The 17,448-nt window shown below is 51.7% G+C and overlaps 7 protein-coding genes across 7 annotated transcripts; 3 read left to right on the top strand and 4 right to left on the bottom strand.

Moving 5' to 3' along the window:
* Positions 1–1,530: 1,530 nt before the first annotated feature.
* On the top strand, positions 1,531–2,424 carry NECHADRAFT_105786 (uncharacterized protein; the record flags this gene model as incomplete). The annotated part of the gene is made up of 3 exons (XM_003049753.1): positions 1,531–1,792; positions 1,998–2,294; positions 2,348–2,424. The coding sequence occupies 3 exons, from the start codon at positions 1,531–1,533 to the stop codon at positions 2,422–2,424; spliced, it is 636 nt and encodes a 211-aa protein (XP_003049799.1).
* A 1,715-nt stretch (positions 2,425–4,139) lies between these two features.
* Positions 4,140–4,943, top strand: NECHADRAFT_74129 (uncharacterized protein; the record flags this gene model as incomplete). Its single annotated transcript, XM_003049752.1, has 2 exons — positions 4,140–4,544; positions 4,593–4,943. 2 exons carry the CDS (start codon positions 4,140–4,142, stop codon positions 4,941–4,943), a joined length of 756 nt encoding a protein of 251 aa, XP_003049798.1.
* Positions 4,944–5,989: 1,046 nt separating this feature from the next.
* On the bottom strand, positions 5,990–8,245 carry NECHADRAFT_74128 (uncharacterized protein; the record flags this gene model as incomplete). Its single annotated transcript, XM_003049543.1, has 2 exons — positions 5,990–7,692; positions 7,726–8,245. 2 exons carry the CDS (start codon positions 8,243–8,245, stop codon positions 5,990–5,992), a joined length of 2,223 nt encoding a protein of 740 aa, XP_003049589.1.
* A 738-nt stretch (positions 8,246–8,983) lies between these two features.
* On the bottom strand, positions 8,984–9,970 carry NECHADRAFT_89663 (uncharacterized protein; the record flags this gene model as incomplete). Its single annotated transcript, XM_003049542.1, has 3 exons — positions 8,984–9,171; positions 9,220–9,806; positions 9,855–9,970. 3 exons carry the CDS (start codon positions 9,968–9,970, stop codon positions 8,984–8,986), a joined length of 891 nt encoding a protein of 296 aa, XP_003049588.1.
* Positions 9,971–10,343: 373 nt separating this feature from the next.
* On the bottom strand, positions 10,344–12,323 carry NECHADRAFT_74126 (uncharacterized protein; the record flags this gene model as incomplete). Its single annotated transcript, XM_003049541.1, has 6 exons — positions 10,344–11,055; positions 11,107–11,292; positions 11,343–11,513; positions 11,558–11,751; positions 11,802–11,849; positions 12,048–12,323. 6 exons carry the CDS (start codon positions 12,321–12,323, stop codon positions 10,344–10,346), a joined length of 1,587 nt encoding a protein of 528 aa, XP_003049587.1.
* A 1,352-nt stretch (positions 12,324–13,675) lies between these two features.
* On the top strand, positions 13,676–14,916 carry NECHADRAFT_74125 (uncharacterized protein; the record flags this gene model as incomplete). The annotated part of the gene is made up of 3 exons (XM_003049751.1): positions 13,676–13,837; positions 13,888–14,620; positions 14,669–14,916. The coding sequence occupies 3 exons, from the start codon at positions 13,676–13,678 to the stop codon at positions 14,914–14,916; spliced, it is 1,143 nt and encodes a 380-aa protein (XP_003049797.1).
* Positions 14,917–15,224: 308 nt separating this feature from the next.
* NECHADRAFT_89660 (uncharacterized protein) lies at positions 15,225–17,404 on the bottom strand (the record flags this gene model as incomplete). The annotated part of the gene is made up of 4 exons (XM_003049540.1): positions 15,225–16,355; positions 16,406–16,540; positions 16,583–17,227; positions 17,276–17,404. The coding sequence occupies 4 exons, from the start codon at positions 17,402–17,404 to the stop codon at positions 15,225–15,227; spliced, it is 2,040 nt and encodes a 679-aa protein (XP_003049586.1).
* Between the last annotated feature and the right edge of the window lie 44 nt (positions 17,405–17,448).

Raw genomic sequence — 17,448 nt, 5'->3', positions numbered from 1 at the left:
CACACACCTTTCCAATTGCCGACAAGAGTGACGAAGCGGGCACCAATGGCGTCGTGATCAAGAGTGCGAAGATGGGTAGCAGAGGTTGTGCATGATGGCGTAGCAGTAGGATGCTGATGGGGAGGCTGAGTATACATGTGCTGCACGATCTCTGGCAGGGCTGGGGCTGGACCGGCTAATGCACATCAAGGAAGCTTCTTTGGAGGGTTCGCTCGCCGTTCGGCCGCTTCAGCCCGTGGTCTGGACGGTTACAGTACAAGGCGTGCGCATGGCGTTCGCGGGGCTTGAGACTTACAGGGTGGGAGGTTGGAGGTTGTGAGCTCAGCTGACAGCGTCTGGATAGACACTTTTGGCGATAGCTCCCCCATTAGGTTGCTACTAAGGCGGGATGGGCGCGGATCCCAACAGAAGCTATACGAGGCTGGGTGAGCGTTTGATCTCTCAGCGTCTGAGAGGTTGTTGCTTTGCCCAGACGAGGTTGAGGGCGGCCGATCACATCGTATCTCCACTCCACAAATTTGGAGTCGTTAGCTACAGGTGAAGCTTCTCGACATGACCGACAAGATTCGGCTCGTGGAAGCCATCACCATGTCCCATTGGATCAAACGAAAACTCTTCGTATGCACATCTGACATGATATGCAAAGCTTCTCGGGTCTTTGCCTCCACCAACATCTCGGATGACCCGCAATTGATAGATGTCATGTATGTCTGAAGGCATCGCCAAGCTCGCAACATGACATGGCGAACCCCGCAGGAGGAGCTTCCTTCACGAAGGGCTGACCACCTCTTTTCCACGTCGACACGATGGCTTCGGGGACCCCAATGTGGAAATTGCCATTGTTGATTAGACCTTTTCAGCCCTCCCACTCGGGCGACCACGTTCTAGAGCAGGGCTTATCGGCGACCAAAAAAAAACGAGGTGAGGGTCTATTCAAGCCACCATCCACCGGCTCAAGGCAGGATGGCTGACACTTGTTTGTTGGTGGGAGGTATAGTCTGCAGCGGAAATGATGCAACGCCTTGATCCAACTACGCGATCGTCGTTGGTAGACAGCAGAGAGGAGGAAGCTTGGTGATGGGCTCGCCAATGACACCAATGACAACCTGCCGGGACGACGATCCGGGCACACTCGATGCCCGAAACGGGATGCTTACAGCCCTTTTGACACGAGGCGGAAGGAATCAAGCAAGGTCTTGTCATTGATGCGAAGCTGTGATGGGCTCAAGCAAAGACTAGCTCAAGCCAAGAACTACCGATGGGATAATCTTTGCCCAGTCCCAAAGGGTCGACGCCGTCACCAGCCCTCTCGAAGTCTCGATCAGAGGTTATGGCGACAGATGCCGGCTTCCCGGGAGTCTTGATCCCAAGCAGAGGTCATCGTCGTTGTTTAAAAGGCGTCTTTTCCCTCCCCGGTTCAGTTGCTGTCTCACCACTCTCTTCACTCAGCAACCTCTTGAGCTCTCCTCTCTCTCTTACACCCAAACACAAGACACATTCTTTGGTCTCAAACCACCAACAACTTCAAACATGAAGCTGTCCGCCATCACCCTCCTCGCCCTCGCCGCGGGTGCCATTGCTGCTCCTGCCCCGGCCCCCGAGGCCGAGGTTGCTCCCCAGGAGGAGAAGCGAGAGGCATCTCCTGGATACGCAAGCTACGGCGACTACAAGGGAGCTGGCGAGAACTTGCCTAGCTATCCTAGCTATGGCACCTATGGAGCCAAGCCCAAGCCCAAGCCCAAGCCCAAGCCTGCTCCCAAGAAGCCTGCTCCTAAGAAGTATACCAACTATGGTAAGTCAGCTCTCTTTGTCTTAGCGATGTGATGGACACTCTCCAGTTAAGGGTCACTTGTCAAGACGGGAGCTTTGATGACTATCTTGTCCACAAGTCTTCTTTCTGGAGTGTGAACCTCTTATCATACAAGCTACCACTAGCCTCTTGGGAACTCGCAAGCTCTCAAGATTCCATAGAACACATCAAGCTAACAATCTCATAGGAAGCTACAACTACAAGAAGTACGGCAGCTACGGCTCCTACAAGCGCGAGGAGGTCGAGAAGAGAGAGGCCGAGCCCGAGGTCGAAGTCGAGGTTGAGAAGCGAGAGGCTGAGCCTGAGGCCGAGGTTGATGTTGAGAAGAGAGAGGCTTCCCCCGGCTATGCTACCTACGGTGACTACAAGGGTGCCGGCGAGAACCTCCCCAGCTATCCTAGCTACGGTACCTATGGTGCTAAGCCCAAGCCCAAGCCCAAGCCCGCCCCCAAGAAGCCTGCCCCCAAGAAGTACACCACCTACGGTAAGTCTCCTCCTCAAACGGGTGAAACTTACAGACGCTGATTCAGACTACAGGAAGCTACAGCTACAAGAAGTACGGCAGCTACGGCGCCTACAAGCGCACCACCGACTGGATCAAGTCCTGGTTCTAAGCGCGAGCTTCCTGAAGCTCAATGGATGAAGGATTGTGAAGATACTTGGTTCTTTACAGAACATGACGGCACGACGCACGAAACGTTCTACGAACGACTCACGAATCTCAACGAGAGAAAGACATACTTATATGCATTGCGGGGAAATTGGTTTAATCATTTTGGATCTCGGGTGTTGGGCATAACGGGATAAACTTCTTATACTCTCATTAATGATTTAATTGGTAATGCAATAAAAAACTGGGAGCCGGCAACGGTTCGAGTTGAGTTGTATAAATGATCTCTCTTTTGATGTGAATGCCTTTCATAATTGATGCTATGAAGGATATGATAAAGACTGCTCAGCTCTGCTTCAGCGTCGGTCACCGTCCAAGATGGTTACCTGAAACTAAACTCTGTAAGCACTTGTTAATCAAGCTTAGACACTGGTCTAGCAAGTTCAGCCGCACAGACGGTTTCCCCATGGTGTGGTTGAACCGGAACCCCAATGTTCTATTCCGAGCTTCACCACGTCACCACACAGTCAACCCCTGCCATCTTTGACCTGAAGTGGCTTACCATAACTTCAGTGTCTCATTCTAAAAAGCAGGCTCATCACGATTGGTTGCTGTCGTCAATGGCTTGGACCTTGTGACCTGCGAGTTCGATCCTTTCTGCTTATCGAGGGAATTTTTTCTTCTTTCTTTTTTTGATCTCGAGTCTAGAACATGCGAGGCATCATCGATGACTTCAACTCTGCAGTTACATCTCGCCCTGCAGAGGTGCAACATCAACGATGGGGGAGGGCCACTCACCGCCAGCCCCATGATATCACACTGACCGCAAAGATTTGAATTCAGGGTGGCCTCAACGGCATCGCATAGCCGTGTGTGCCAGGAACAAGTCCCGCGGGCTTGGGACATGGCTTCCACGATGGCTGAGGAACGAGGGGAAAACAGAGTCGTTCTGTAGATTCATCACTGGCTTGACGATTCCCAGGCTTCAACTAGTGTAAGCCATGAAAGACGCCGGATGGGTGCTCGCGCCGGACCTCGCGGGGGGGTCACTGCATTCCGCTCTGAGTTGACTATTGGCCCCTTCGGATTCGCTTACACGGCAAGCAGCCCTACGATGGAGATGGGGAGAAGAGGGGAAGAGAGTCCACATCGTGGCGTTTTGGTCCTGGATTTGGTGCCAAGCGTGTTAAGCCAGGGACGGAGGATGCCAAGAAGGGACTGTCCTTCTTTAGCTCGGTCTTGTCTTTGTAAAAGCTGCGGTAACATTCACGACTCCAAATAAGGTGAGCCAACTTGAAACTTCACGATACTCACTTCAAGCCTCTTGTATCAAGTAAACAGATTACAGGGTCAGGCGGTAGTATCACCACAGCCAGTTGATGCTCGATGATGATGACAATGCGTAACATTGATTTGCCGATTCGCATCGGCCAAAGTCGTTCTAGACCCAGGGCACTCGATCGTCTTGACTGGAATTCTCCCCAGAGGCCGTCCAAAGGCACCAGGGCCTGGGCTGAGATGGCTCAAACTTTGGAAAGAAGCCATCGTCATTTAAGTTTTGGATGCTGTGTATAAGAGACGGACGAGTCCTCCCTCAGGAATTCATTCTCTGGCCAAACAAAGCAAAAAGTCCACTTCCATCCTTTACTTTTCGGCACGCTCTCGTTTAAAACAACATATAAAACCTTGCACTCATTACAAAAAGGTCACTTCAACAAAATGAAGACGACTGCCGTTCTCTTCCTGGCTTGTGCCATCTCGGCCAACGCCTCTCACCTCCTCCGCCGCGAGAACGACGACTACAAGAACCAGCCCGACTATCCCAGCTACGCCGACCTCCCCAAGTACGGCTACAACAAGTACGGAGGCAACGCCGAGCATCCAGAGACCAACCCCGTCATCAAGAAGCCCGCGACCCCTGCCACAAACACCAAGACCACCACATCATCGTCTTGTCTCTCTCGTTCCAAGATTGAGCCTCTCGTCGACAAGTACATTGCTACTTTTGCCGGCATCACGGATGGCGGTGCTGTTGCAAAGACGGTCTTTGATGAGAACTTTAAGCTTTACTCTCAGTCCATCTGGTGGGTGACGTCTCCAGACGTGATTGCCAAGCACGGAGCTGTAGGTTGCCCTTGTTCCACTCTCATGAACATCAACTAACATTCACAGGCCGACGACTTCCCTCCCGTCTTTAACAACCGCGCCGAGCTCATCCGCGGCAACATCAAGAAGCAGAACGACCCCAGCGCCTTCATCAAGGGTCCCGTGGCCTACGGCTGCAACAGCTTCACCTTTTACTGGAAGGGCAACTTTGAGGTTCCCAAGGGTAACAAGCGCGGTCGTGGCAACGGAATCAACATGGTCTTCCTTAACCCCAAGACGGCCAAGGTCACCAAGGCTTATTCTGAGTACAACACCCTCAACCAGGTCTACAACTGGGGAGCTCACATCACCTGGGCCAAGGAGAGTGTCTGCTGCGACTGCCCCGTTGTTTTCAACCCCAAGTGCAAATGCAAGTAAGCCAACGGCACACTCTGAGAGTTGGCTTGAAGTTGGTGTCTATCTACTTTTCCTTGGGATGTCTTGGTTAGGATGAAAAGGAGTTTAACGCACGTGGGAATCTGGGTTTCTGTCAACTTTCTCTTTCTAGATAATGGCGTACGATGCTGAGATTTTTCGACCTCTGGCGGTCTGACTATGCGAAAATTGCTCAACACTTGTTCCGTCCAAATCATTGTTCCCAGTGATGGACCTGATCCGGCGAAGCCAAACGGATCCGGTCATTGGTAAGATATGTGAGTCAAAGGTTATCTCGCCAAGGATTGCCAACACGTCCCTGAAACGCCCAACGCCACAATGAATAGTTTCTTATCATTAGAGACGCCACCTGGTGTTATTGGTGAAGCGGTGTGATTGCCACTCTCACGGTCAACGCCACTTGCAAGTGTGTGAGATGATGGACGTGCCCAGGACCGTGGGTCGCCCCTGGGACGAAAGGATTGATTAGAAGGGGCTGGAATGAGGTAAAAGGTTGTATTTACCTCGGTTACATGTTTTTGCTGGATAAATATTTGATCAGCAGAAATATGCTGGTCTAGAGTCGTCATGTGCGAGATACTGCATCATACCATCGGCCTGGACTGCTATGTAGAAGTGGATAAATAGATGGATCTACTCAAGGAGCCAAGTCTTTCCATGGAGTACTTTTGGAATCTCTTGCTCGACTTGTGACGCTGCTATTGCCTCTGGTACTGTCCTCCTCTGCAAGGACGAGGACTCACTTGAGTCTATACCGATCGACCCAAGCAGGCGTTTCTTAATGTTGGTTAATCATAACTACAAGACAACCATCTGGTATAGACCAAGTTTTAATTGAAAGCCTCTAATGGTCATGTTTCTCAATATTTGTAATAACAATGGCCAAACTCAATTGTATGGGGGATCCAATATCAATAGCATCTGAACTTAAACCTAGCGATGACAAGAAAGCACATATTGCAGTAAAAAGACGAATCATATAGTGCTAGTATCGCTTTCTTCAACAAGTCTTGAAAGACAAGCCCCAACTACAGCAAAAGAGCAAACAGTACAGCAGCCAAGCCCACAGCAAAAGACACCGATTGGACTGTCGCACTCGCCGTAACAATAGCTGGCGTCGGATATGTACTAGGCGGAACATAAGAAGGCCCTGAAGGAACAGCAGTCGCCGTGGCAACATGCGTAGTCGTCGCATTGGGGAACTTGACAGTGGAGTTCTCAGCCACCACCACAGCCGGCAGAGCCCTCTGGTATGGAATACCCTTATCATCCTCTCCCGAGACGTACACCAGAAGATTCCGGCGCTGGACTTTGACCGTAGCAAAGAAGGACGAGTTGCGAGGGGAACCGCGCTCTCCGGAGCCGGCGGTGGCGTTGAGGCTGGACACGCGAGTAAAGTCGGGGGCTCGGAATGCAAACTCGGCAGTCTTGAACCGGCCGTCCACCTCGGCGATTGCTCCGACTTCTTTGCCGAACGGTGGCTGCCCGGCCATTGGGTACCAGCCCCGATGACCTGGTCGACCGCGGATGCTGGCAAAGTTGAAGGATGAGAGTTGAAGCGTCGAGACGCCGGAGCTGAGAAAGGTAAAGGTGCCTTTGCCTGAGATTGTGACTTTGTATGTGCCTGGAGGTGGAGAAGAGAGTGATAAATACGTGCTGTCTTCGAGAATAGTCTTGGTTATTCCTATTCCTTCAAGCTGGAGTTGCTTTCCGTCTGGTGTTGTAATCTCCAATTTGACGCCCGCTCCCAGGAGAGAAAACGTCACCTTTGTCATATACGAATCAACAGGGACGTCAAACTCCCTGGCAGATCCATCTACCTTGTCTTGAACGCGGATGATAGTACCGAGATCTGTCGTAATGACATTCTCAATAAACGAAGTGACATTGGCAACTTCTGACCTTGGTCCTGTGCGGTACAACCCACCTGTGCCGGCACAGATTTGACCATATGCATTGTCGGCTCTCTTGACTATGGTCGATCTCTTCATGGCGCTGTCTTCACAGTCTGAGGCGTATGTAAAGACACTGATGCTGATGCGCTTCTCCTGAGCCTTGGCTAGTAGCTGCAACATGAGATTTGAATCTTTGGCGTCTGCGTCTGTGAAGAGTAGAAGACCTGAGTCGACGTCCATCACGTCCACGGCTGCCAGCATACCTGTGAATGCCAACTCAGGACAGTCACCGCCACCAGCAGCACCAAGATTGCTGATGGCATCCTCAAACGCAGCAAGGTCCGTCGTCACGGTCAACGGACCCGTGCTAGGGTCGTTGAAAGGGGAGAGAACGTAGAGACCAGGCTCGTTATCTGTACCTGACAGACTTTCTGCAATTTGGAGGGCTTGAGTGCGGACAGCGTCGATGACATCTTCCATGCTACCAGTCGTGTCGATAGCAAAGGCCAGAGTCGGGACACCAAAGAGAAGACGCAACGCTTTCGGAGCACCGCTCGTGTCATCCTTGATATCATCGAAGAATTGCATCGTAGCTTGCATCGCCAACTCGGCCGCCTTGAAGTGCAGATCAGAGTGCGGTGACCACCAGCAGTTGTTGCTATCCTTGTTGATGCCCGGGTACGCCTTGTCTGCGAAGCCACCATGACGGCACTTCCAGTTCCCGGGGCTCAAAACGTCCTCACCAGGATAGTAACCGCTCGTAAGTTTGGGAAAGCCATCGGTGTTTTCCTCGCAATGAATACCCTTACAAGGAATAGGCCAGTCCGAGTCCCAGCCTGGAGGTTTAGGAGAGACATTGCAGGACCTACAGCTTCGTTGATCTGGCGTGGACATGTACGATGTCATCGGTTTGTTGCGGATGAGATCCGAGTTGGGCTCTGTGTTTCCAAGTTCCACCCAGTTGCTGTGCGAGTAAAAGTCCTGAATCGTATGAAGCGCCTCGCCAACGGCCTTCCTAGCCTTGGCCACATCAGGGGGAAGAGCCAAAAGAGCCCCTATAGCCTCCTTCTTGAGATCTTGAATACGCGACTGTGCCTCGACAAACGATTCCCCATCGCAATGCTTATGAGCGTGGTCTTGATCATCGTCGACATCCATGTTTGCCTGCTGAATCTCTTTGCACGCCGCGCGCATCTTGCTCGAGATTGTGGTGATGGATGGAAAGTAGAGATAGGCCCGATCTTCAAAGGCAACTCTTGTCATGTCTTCATGGGAGATGCCTCCGTTGCCTGCAAAGTCCTCCTTCCATTGTGCTGGGAAGAAGGCTGAGACTGGTAGGATGTTGATGGCGATGAGAGAGGTGAGGATAAAGAGGTAGCGAGCGACCATGTTGTGATGCTCTCCGAGTTGACACTCGGTTTAACGATTGAATGTGCGCAAGTGATTCAAAGAGAGTAGAACTGCTCTTCATATTAAAACTCATCTTGGCACTGAATACAGTGATAGTTATGTTATTGACGACTGTTATTTGGATGTCCAGCTCCGCCCAATGACGGAGGTGTGTCAGCGTTGCTACTGCAACTCCCATCTCCCAACACCAGTCTGAGGCTTCAGCTGGGAATTTCAACCAGGTCACGCTGTTGCCTACAATAGTGCGATTTCGAAAAAAGCTCAGGACGAGATCTGATTTGTTTCCGTGGGCGAGCCACAGTGACGTAGGGATGTGCCATTCGGAGCTCGTATCATCTAGGACTGTTTGGTACAATTATAAGGCGGCCTCCTGCAATGACTCCGACTTGGTCAAGTCTCCGTGGTATGGAGGAGGTAGGCAGATAAGGTGCCTGAAAGGGCGCCTTGACCCTCGAGCTAATGCAGCCTCAAGTTCTAGAGCGAACTACAATAGGAAGCCCAGAGCGGAACGGCTGAAGTAAATAGCTGCTTGTCGCTATTACTGCTAAATATAGCGACAAAATCATGTCCTATTCTGTCTAAGAGTTGCAAGCTTCCAGTCGAGTCGAAAACACCCCTCAGCGATCAGATACTGCGAACTGGCATATCTCATGGTGGCCCCGAAGCCCTCCCGAGATGGGAGACAGGAACTTATAATTACACCTGCCTTGAATCTCATCACAGCCGACTCGAAATCTTAGGCTCATCATCCAGGAAATCATTGATAATCTTGGAAAACACGTCCGCATACTGCCACAAGAAGCCATGTCCAGAGTCAGGAAACAAATGCAGCTGAGCCCCAGCATGTCTCAACTTCCTCCACATCACATAGCTGTTTTCTTCCGGCAAGAGAAGATCCTCGCTTCCTGCGTACACGTCAGTAACCAATTTCACCAACTTGCAGCTCAACTCACCGTTCGCAATCAGCACTGGCATCTTGAGCTCCTCTAACCTGTCGTATGAAGCATCCTTGGCCTGCTTGCGATCCATAAACTTGGCAAAGGCAATTCCTTGTCGGTGAGCGTTTGCTGGATCGACAGAGTTGCTTCTGTCTTTTCGTGCACCTGTGATCCTCTTCCAAGCTGCCTCGCCTGCCTTTCTGCTATTTTCTGATGTGCGGAACATGCTAAACATGAAAGCTTCTTTGTGCTCTTCTTCTGTCTTGGTAGCTTTGAGACGATTAAACGGTTCTAGTGAGGCTGCTGGCACAACTCCTTCGCCTGTGCTGGGTGTCGTTCCGCAAAGGATGAGTCGACGGACTAGATCTGGCGCGTTGAGAGCGACGAGCTGTGCAACGCATCCACCCATGGAGAAGCCCAAGACATCGGCCTTGTTGACGCCAATTGCGCGGAGGACGTCGATGTAGTACTGCGCCCACTTGGAGAAGACCTTGGGGACTTCACCTTCAGAGCGGCCTACACCAGCATTGTCGATGAGGATAATGGGACGTTTCGCGGCGATTGGGTTCACCAGAGCTGGATCCCAATGATCCATTGTTCCTCTACAGGAGTCAGCATCTCACCAAGTGCATGCTTAGAGGGGGTCTCACCTAAAGTGCATGAGCAGCGCAAGAGGAACGCCATGATCCCTACCAAACCGTCGATAGGCAAACTTGATGCCATCGACAGTAACAAACTGATCCTTTGCCGTTTCATAAGTCGCCATCTTGAAATGTCTTCCTTAAATTATTCACAAGAAGAAATTGAAGTTCTCAGCAAAAAGGGTATAAAAGGTTCAAGATGCCGAGGTTCAGCGGCTATTGACGTCAGGTGATTGTACCAAAAGTTGGGGAACCCTGCGAAACATCTCCAACACTTGCCTGTTTTGGAAACTTTGCCGCGTCAAAGGATTGCGGAGAAGCATAATCAGTAGTTGAGACTAGTTTACCCCAGGTTTCTAGACATTTTGACAGCATTTTAAGCATATACTAGGCAGTAGGTAGCGGGTCAAGGGATATTCATGTGTCTTTATCTAACAACTTTTAGTCTCCAGCTGTACTTGTATCCATATTTTCTACCACAATCTCATCCATACTCTTCTAGTGAGCGAATCTAAAGTCCCAGCGCTGCTGACCCTCATCCTTGGTGTTGAGGATATAATCCTCCTGCTGCTCCTTGGTGAGAGCGTTCCATCTCCTGTCGCGCACCTTGTTCCTCCAGACGTAAAACGCCTTGACAAGGTAGAACAGGACAATGTTGCCGCAAGTAATACCCAGGATAACCCTGTTGCCCCGGCGGTAGAGAGGCTTGTCGTCCTCGCGGAAGATGTTGGAGGCGGCAATGTTACCTGTCTGCACAAACATGTTGTACAAGGCGGCACTGATGGCACGGGTGCGCACACTGTTACTGTTCTTGGCGTTCCAGCCTACCAGAATGGCGTGGCAGTACGGGTAGCTCAGAAGACCCGTAATGAGAGCGTATCGCACCCAAGGGGACATGTCGGCGGGAAGGACAACGAGGGCGAGAACCCACGGGAAGATCCAAATGTTGGAAAGAGATGAGAGCATTCCTCGTTCCTTGACACGCTCAGAGACCCATGTGATGATGAGGAGGTTAACAGCGTAGAGGAACTGCGAAGGAATGGCGAGGAGGTTGGCCTTGAAGACGGAGAAACCAATCTGTCGAAGGATGTAGGACAGGTATGTGCTGAAGGGCGAAGGAGGGATGTAAACCATAAGACCAATGATGTAGAGCGGCCACTGCTCCCAGTCCTTGATGGCCCTCCAGAGTCGGGGGAGGTTGACGGCTTGTCTGCCAGGGCATTAGCTTCAATATCACAGAACTATGCAAGTTGAAACCTACCGGTTGTTCATGTCACCCTTGCTGGGATCATCACGGAGAAGTCGGTTAACCATGATGTACTCCTCATGCTCATTGAACCAACCATCCTTGCCACGGAACCAGCTCTTTGTCTGGCAGGGGCCAGGAGGCATAAGAACCCATGAGAAGAGACCGACGATGAAGGTGCCAATGGCTTCAAGAATGAATCTGCATTACCGTGTGAGCTTCATTGGACAAACTTGGGTAGTCAGACTTACAGCCATCTCCAACCTCCCATACCGGCGATACCTCGCATTTGCAAGATACCAGAAGCGAGAAGAGAACCAACAATGTTGCTAGTGCTGAGAGCTGTCCAGAAAAAGGCCAGTCTGATGGGTAGCTCATTAGACTTGTAAAAGTACGTAAGCCAAAGGACAATATCACTAAATCTGTTAGAAACACCTTGTTAAAAAAAAGCTTCTGGAAAACTCACGGAATGAATCCACCCATGAGAAGACCGAGCAGGGCCTTGAGGGCAAAGTAGGCCGACTTGCTGTGCAGGGCGGCCTGGCAGCCTGCAACGAGGGACCAGGAGCAGATGAGGAAGGGGATCCATCTGTCGGCTCCGAGCTTCTTGCTGATCAAGCCACTGGGGAGTTCGGCTGAGAGAAAGGTGACGAGGAAGATCTGGGGTCTCGTGTTAGTCGTGGGGTGTGAACAGGGGAGAGGTCGCGTACAGTCTGGCCGTAGTTGAAGTCGTTTGTGTCCATGCCGATCTCGGGAAGCTGTTACTGGTTAGCAAAGTCTCGATATTGTCGTGATTGGGTTAGGCTTGCCATATTATCCGAGATGGCGCGGTTAATGTTGCGTCGGTGAAAGTCGAGGGAGCAAAACATGACCCATGCCCAGAGAGTAATACGCCAATCAATCTATCATGACACATAGTTAGCAAACAGTCTCACATAGTACATAGTACTACACACCTTTCTCACAAGCCTCTTTTCCTCTTCGGCAGTCCAAGTATAGTTGGGATCGAAACGATGACGGTTCTCGTACTTGGCATTCTCGTAGACCTTGCGCCAGCGGTCGGCGACCTGAGGGTCAGAAAAGACATGCTCAATCGTCGAAGAGGCAGTCTCGTCACCGCTGTCGGTAGGAGAATCACTAGGAGATCGATCATTGACAAGAACCTCTTTAGTGTCCCTGTCGTTGACATAGACCTCCTTGTTGTCCCGGTTGGGACCGTCACTAGCAGCCATGATGGACAAGAGGAGTGTGTTTCGAGTCCGCGGAGAAGTGAGGAAAGACTTGGGGCCGCGGAGATGTCAAGAGCAGAAACTACCTGTGATGGATGCATGGCCTGGCTTATAAAGGTCTGGCACCTCTCCCATACCCTCGGGTTCGAAAACCATGATGCACAACGAAACCTCAGGGGCGGGACACTAGCAATGTCGCGATGAGCCTCGATAATCACCTCAAGCTCGGTGAGACGACGTTTTCTCCAGCATATCCAGGGTACAATCGACGCTTGGAGGCGAAAAAGCTACGCTGGGCACCTTCAAAAGCCTGGATTCAAAAGATGGGGGTCACTTTCAATAACCTCTTGCTAAAGCATTGAACCCCCGAGAGCCCGTGGCGACGGAGCGGTAGTTGGCCGACCAATCGAGACCCGGGGATAAGCATGCATCAGACCGAGAAGAGAAAAGTGTCGGGTCCTCTGCGAACGTTGCAATGGCGAGGTCGTCATTGGAAGCATACTAACATGACTTGTGTTGGCGGAGCTTTGTCTAGAACAGGAGAATGACGTGCCCGGAGACGGGGAGTCGCCGGTCCAATCGCTGAGTTGACCGACCGAGAAGCCGTAGATATGAGAGAAACTAAAGTTTTTGATGGAGAAAATCTCGGAGGTGGTGGTGGTCTCGAGGAGTTGATCTGTGAAGCTGGGGTTGAGTATATTTTATATATACGTACTATTCTATATGAGATACTATTTCTCTACTATCTTGAAACTCTCAACTGTCAGATACAACTCTAATACAACAACCACAATTGAATTTAATTCCATTCTTTGAATATTCAAGCATAATCGACCTCCCGAGCGATATCCCGTATTCTCGTCGCAATCACATTGCGTGACCCTGCCCCAGAGATTGCGACACCACCATGGCGCGGGCGTTTCGTGATGGCGCAATCCTTATCCCATCGCCCCCGTCGCGGTCTAAACCACTTGGCAAATGTCATGTTAGAAATGGCTAAGCAGAGACCAAAAACTCCATTGCGTGATTTCTCTCCCACCTGTCGAGCGTAGACTCGCGCCTCATTGATCGACGCTCTTCTTACGCAATATGCTCGTCCGAAGTCGCTCAGAGTGATTGCTTCCATCGCTTACCTGCAACATCACCAGCGACGAATGAAACTCTTTAGACTCCGTCGGTACTCTGCTTATTGCTTTTCCCCGCGTTGATGCCGGCATTCATGTGCTGGATCGCGATATCCGATGAGGGGAACAAGAGTTGCTGTGTAATACATATAAAAGAGACGACATATCTGTCTCAGAAGAGAGTCTAATCAAGACAAGTCGAAACTCGTAGATTCATCACCGTCTTTCACAATGGCTCCTTCAGCAACTACAACCACGGCCAGCTTGGTCACCGACGCCTCCAAGCTCAAGCTGTACCCCGGCCACGTCGAGGGTGTCTACAAGGAGCTGTCTCCTGTCGTGTACAAGAAGGATGATGAGCTCAAGGGAACTGACGACTTTGCTGCGGCCAAGGTTAGCTCTCTCGTTACCTTGCACGCGTGAAACAAACTAACACGGTTCAGTATCCCAACTACCTCCCCACCTGGAACAAGGACCAGGTCTACCCTCCCCTCGTGCCCTTTGAGCACTACGACCACGGCCGCGACGCAGACCCTACTTTCCCCAACCTCATCACAAAGGACGCCAAGGTCTCTCACCTTACTCCCACCATCGGCACAGAAGTCGAGGGAGTCCAGCTGAGCCAGCTCTCCAAGGCCGGCAAGGATGAGCTCGCTAGATACGTCGCCGAGCGCAAGGTCGTAGCCTTCCGCAACCAGGACTTTGCCGACCTTCCCATCTCTGAAGCTCTCGAGTTTGGAGGTTACTTTGGTCGTCACCATATTCATCCTACTTCTGGTTCTCCAGAGGGACATCCCGAGATTCATCTCGTGCACCGTGGTGCGGGAGACAAGTCCCACGAGACCTTTTTCAAGACTCGTGTGAGCTCTGTGGCGTGGCACTCGGATATTACCTACGAGCAGCAGCCCCCAGGAACGACCTTCTTGTACATCCTCGACACCCCCGATACTGGCGGTGACACTCTCTTTGCCAACACCGTCGAGGCCTACGAGCGTCTATCCCCTGCTTTCCAGAAGCTACTCCACGGTCTCAAGGCCACGCACTCTGGTATTGAGCAGGTCAACGCCAGTGTCAAGAAGGGCAGCATCAAGCGACGTGAGCCCGTTGTCAACGAGCACCCTATTGTGCGAACACATCCCGTTACTGGCGAGAAGTCGCTGTTTGTCAACCCCCAGTGTAAGTCAAAAAACTCAACATGATACAAACCCATACTAACATCCACAGTCACCCGCGACATTGTCGGCCTCAAGAAGGAAGAATCCGACGCAATCCTCAACTTCCTCTACGAGCACATCGCCTGGGGCGCCGACTTCCACGCCCGCGTCAAGTGGCAGGAAAAGACCGTCGTCGTCTGGGACAACCGATCTGTCCAGCACACTGCCCTTGTCGACTGGAAGTCTGGCCAGCGAAGGCATCTGGCCCGCATCACGCCCCAGGCTGAGCGGCCCTATGAGACCCCTTTTGAGGGTTAAGGAATAATGATAGCGTCTTGGTTAAATGTCCCGCGGGCAAAGATCCCAGCAGAGGACCGGAATAAACAAATTGATATACAAGAATCGTCTGTTGGTGAATGTCAGGCAGTGATGTGATGAAACATGTGAATAGGGGCCCATTGGGCTGGAGCACAACAGTCCTCTGAATGATGCTGATACTATCAAGTTACAGGGCCCATGTATGCCTCTATATGTACTCTCACAAACCAACTCTTGTGTATGCACCCCTTTCCTCCCAACGCCGATGCTCATGTATCCTGCCAAAGCAACCTTCTATGCACAAAACATCAAACCACGCTGCTCCAAACCTGATGTCCGAGCATAACTGTCAAGACACCGATGCCATACTTGCCGGCATCTGTAGTTCCCTGCCAGACCTCCCACCCAAGCCAGCAGACAGCTGCTAGCTCCATGACGCTCAACACAGAACCCACGTATGTTGCTGTGCTTGGGCCTTTCTCTTCCTTTGTCTCCTTACTAGCTTCGCCCGTCACCCGCAGTGCGATTGTCCCAGCTGCAGAAAGCAATGCCAGTTGCACCTCTCGACGGAACGGGGTGTGGATAGCTAAGGCGAGTCCCCACACGACAAGCAGCGCAGCGAGAGCCATAAACTCGACGCCCAGCTTGTCCATTTTAGGCTGTATAGCTACAGCAGGCTTTTCTTCAGTCCACCTAGATGGTCGTCGTGCCGAGGCATCAGCCGGCTGACTCTCCTGGCTCAAGCTGAAGCTCTGACTCAACATGTCAGCCAAGCTATTGGCCGCATCATTGGTCTTCTGAGGCGCAAAGAAACTCGGCGGCTTAAAAGAAACTTCCTCATCCTCCTGCTGCTGCTGTGCTTGAGCCTTGGCCGCACCCCGAAAAAAGATGCTCTCCTGCTCGACAGGCTTACCCCTCAAAACAGGCGCATTGGGTGGGTTCCGTAGTCGTTGGGATGGAGTCGTCGGTGCCGCGGGAACTTTGTACCAAAAAGGGCTCTGCTCATTGCCGACGGGCGATTCTCCAAAAGCCGGTCTCGGGCCGTTGGATAGAGGCGCCTCGCGAAAGGCTCGGTGTTGTGACGGAGCTGGAGACTCGGTAGGAGTCCAGTCCATCTCATCCGAGTACTGCACCGCCTGAGTCCTCTGTGGAGAGAGGTTGAGGCTGTTGAATTGAGCATGAGGGCTCTCTGGGATCCTCACGGGGTTGCTAGGAGGGTATGGCCGTGGTAGTGGATTAACAAGTGGTTGACTGAATAGATCTCGCTGCTGAGGCGCAGGAGTTGGTGAGTCCAGTGCCTCGTTCAGCAACTCAGAAAATGTTTTTGATTCCTCCTTCTTCCTCCTCGTGATCTTGGGTTTCGGTGAAATGGTGGCACTGGAGTTACCAAAAAGGGGTGTGGTATCAACTTTGATGGACCTCCTTGCAAAAGAGTAGATCTAATCAAGTTAGCATACGTTCACTTTCTCACACATAAAACGTTACATACCATAATCATGACAATCGACATGACAAGATGAGCGCTCAACTGAGCACTCCTCGACTGTCCCCTGCCTCCATTCATCTCGAGCACCCGGCGGAACAAGATGCGGAAGAAGATGATCAGCCCTTGGAAGGAATACCACTGCGTGAATCCCAGGAGATGTCTCGTGAAGCCGCGGCTGACCTGCACAAACTGGGGGTTCCACCACGCAGATAGTATGCTCGCCGTAACCGCCCCGCTGATCAAAGTGTCGGCTGGTGGGAGAAATGCAACAGCCCATGATAGAGCAGCCACTGCCATGGTCGGCCAGCTCTTGTCGTCTGGGTCATACATCCCCTCATCTGGATGCTCCAACACAAATGACAACGTCTTGATGTGCCAGAGCATCTGCATCGCCAGTCCTCCCCACCACAGTCCCCTCCCCAAGCTGTTGGCCCAGTCCAACGCAGTATTCCTCCCTGGATCAGTCCTTCTCCCTCGACTCTTCTCCATCATCCGTCGTAGATGATCCGTCTTGGCAGTGTATCCCGCCCGACGAATCTGACCCTCTACCCGCTCGGCGCATTCATCGCAGACCTGAGGGTATCGCTCCTCCAACCCCTTTCGGTATCGGTAGTAATTTCGCTCGAGTTCAGGGTAATCGGGATGGTTCGGGTCGTCGGGGAGATATTGGGCGAGTGAGGACGTAAATAGACGCTGATTCTTGAGGCATGTCGAGCAAAAGATACTATCCCTCGGTGATGAGGGAGGCGACTGTCGTGGTACTGCGTATTGTGTTGCGGGAGCTTCACGCTCGGTGGCTACTGGAGGATCCGTAATCTCTCCATTCTGAAACCTGTCAGCTCAAGATCCAAAACGAGGGTTTGGCGCTCATACTTCATCGAGGTAGTTGGTCGCATCGCAGAATAGGCAGAGAAACTGGCTCGTGACGCCATCATATTTGGTGTTGGACCTCTTGCCGCAGTAGAAGCAACTCAGGTATCTCGTCCCTCTCAGGCGCGGCATGATTCCATGACCATTAAAGCAGAAATAACGAGTGAGATGTTTGT

The sequence above is a fragment of the Fusarium vanettenii genome, assembly GCF_000151355.1.
Source record: "Fusarium vanettenii 77-13-4 chromosome 1 genomic scaffold NECHAsca_8_chr1_1_0, whole genome shotgun sequence".
Classification (NCBI taxonomy): domain Eukaryota; kingdom Fungi; phylum Ascomycota; class Sordariomycetes; order Hypocreales; family Nectriaceae; genus Fusarium; species Fusarium vanettenii.
This window is presented reverse-complemented; position numbering and strand designations above follow the sequence as displayed.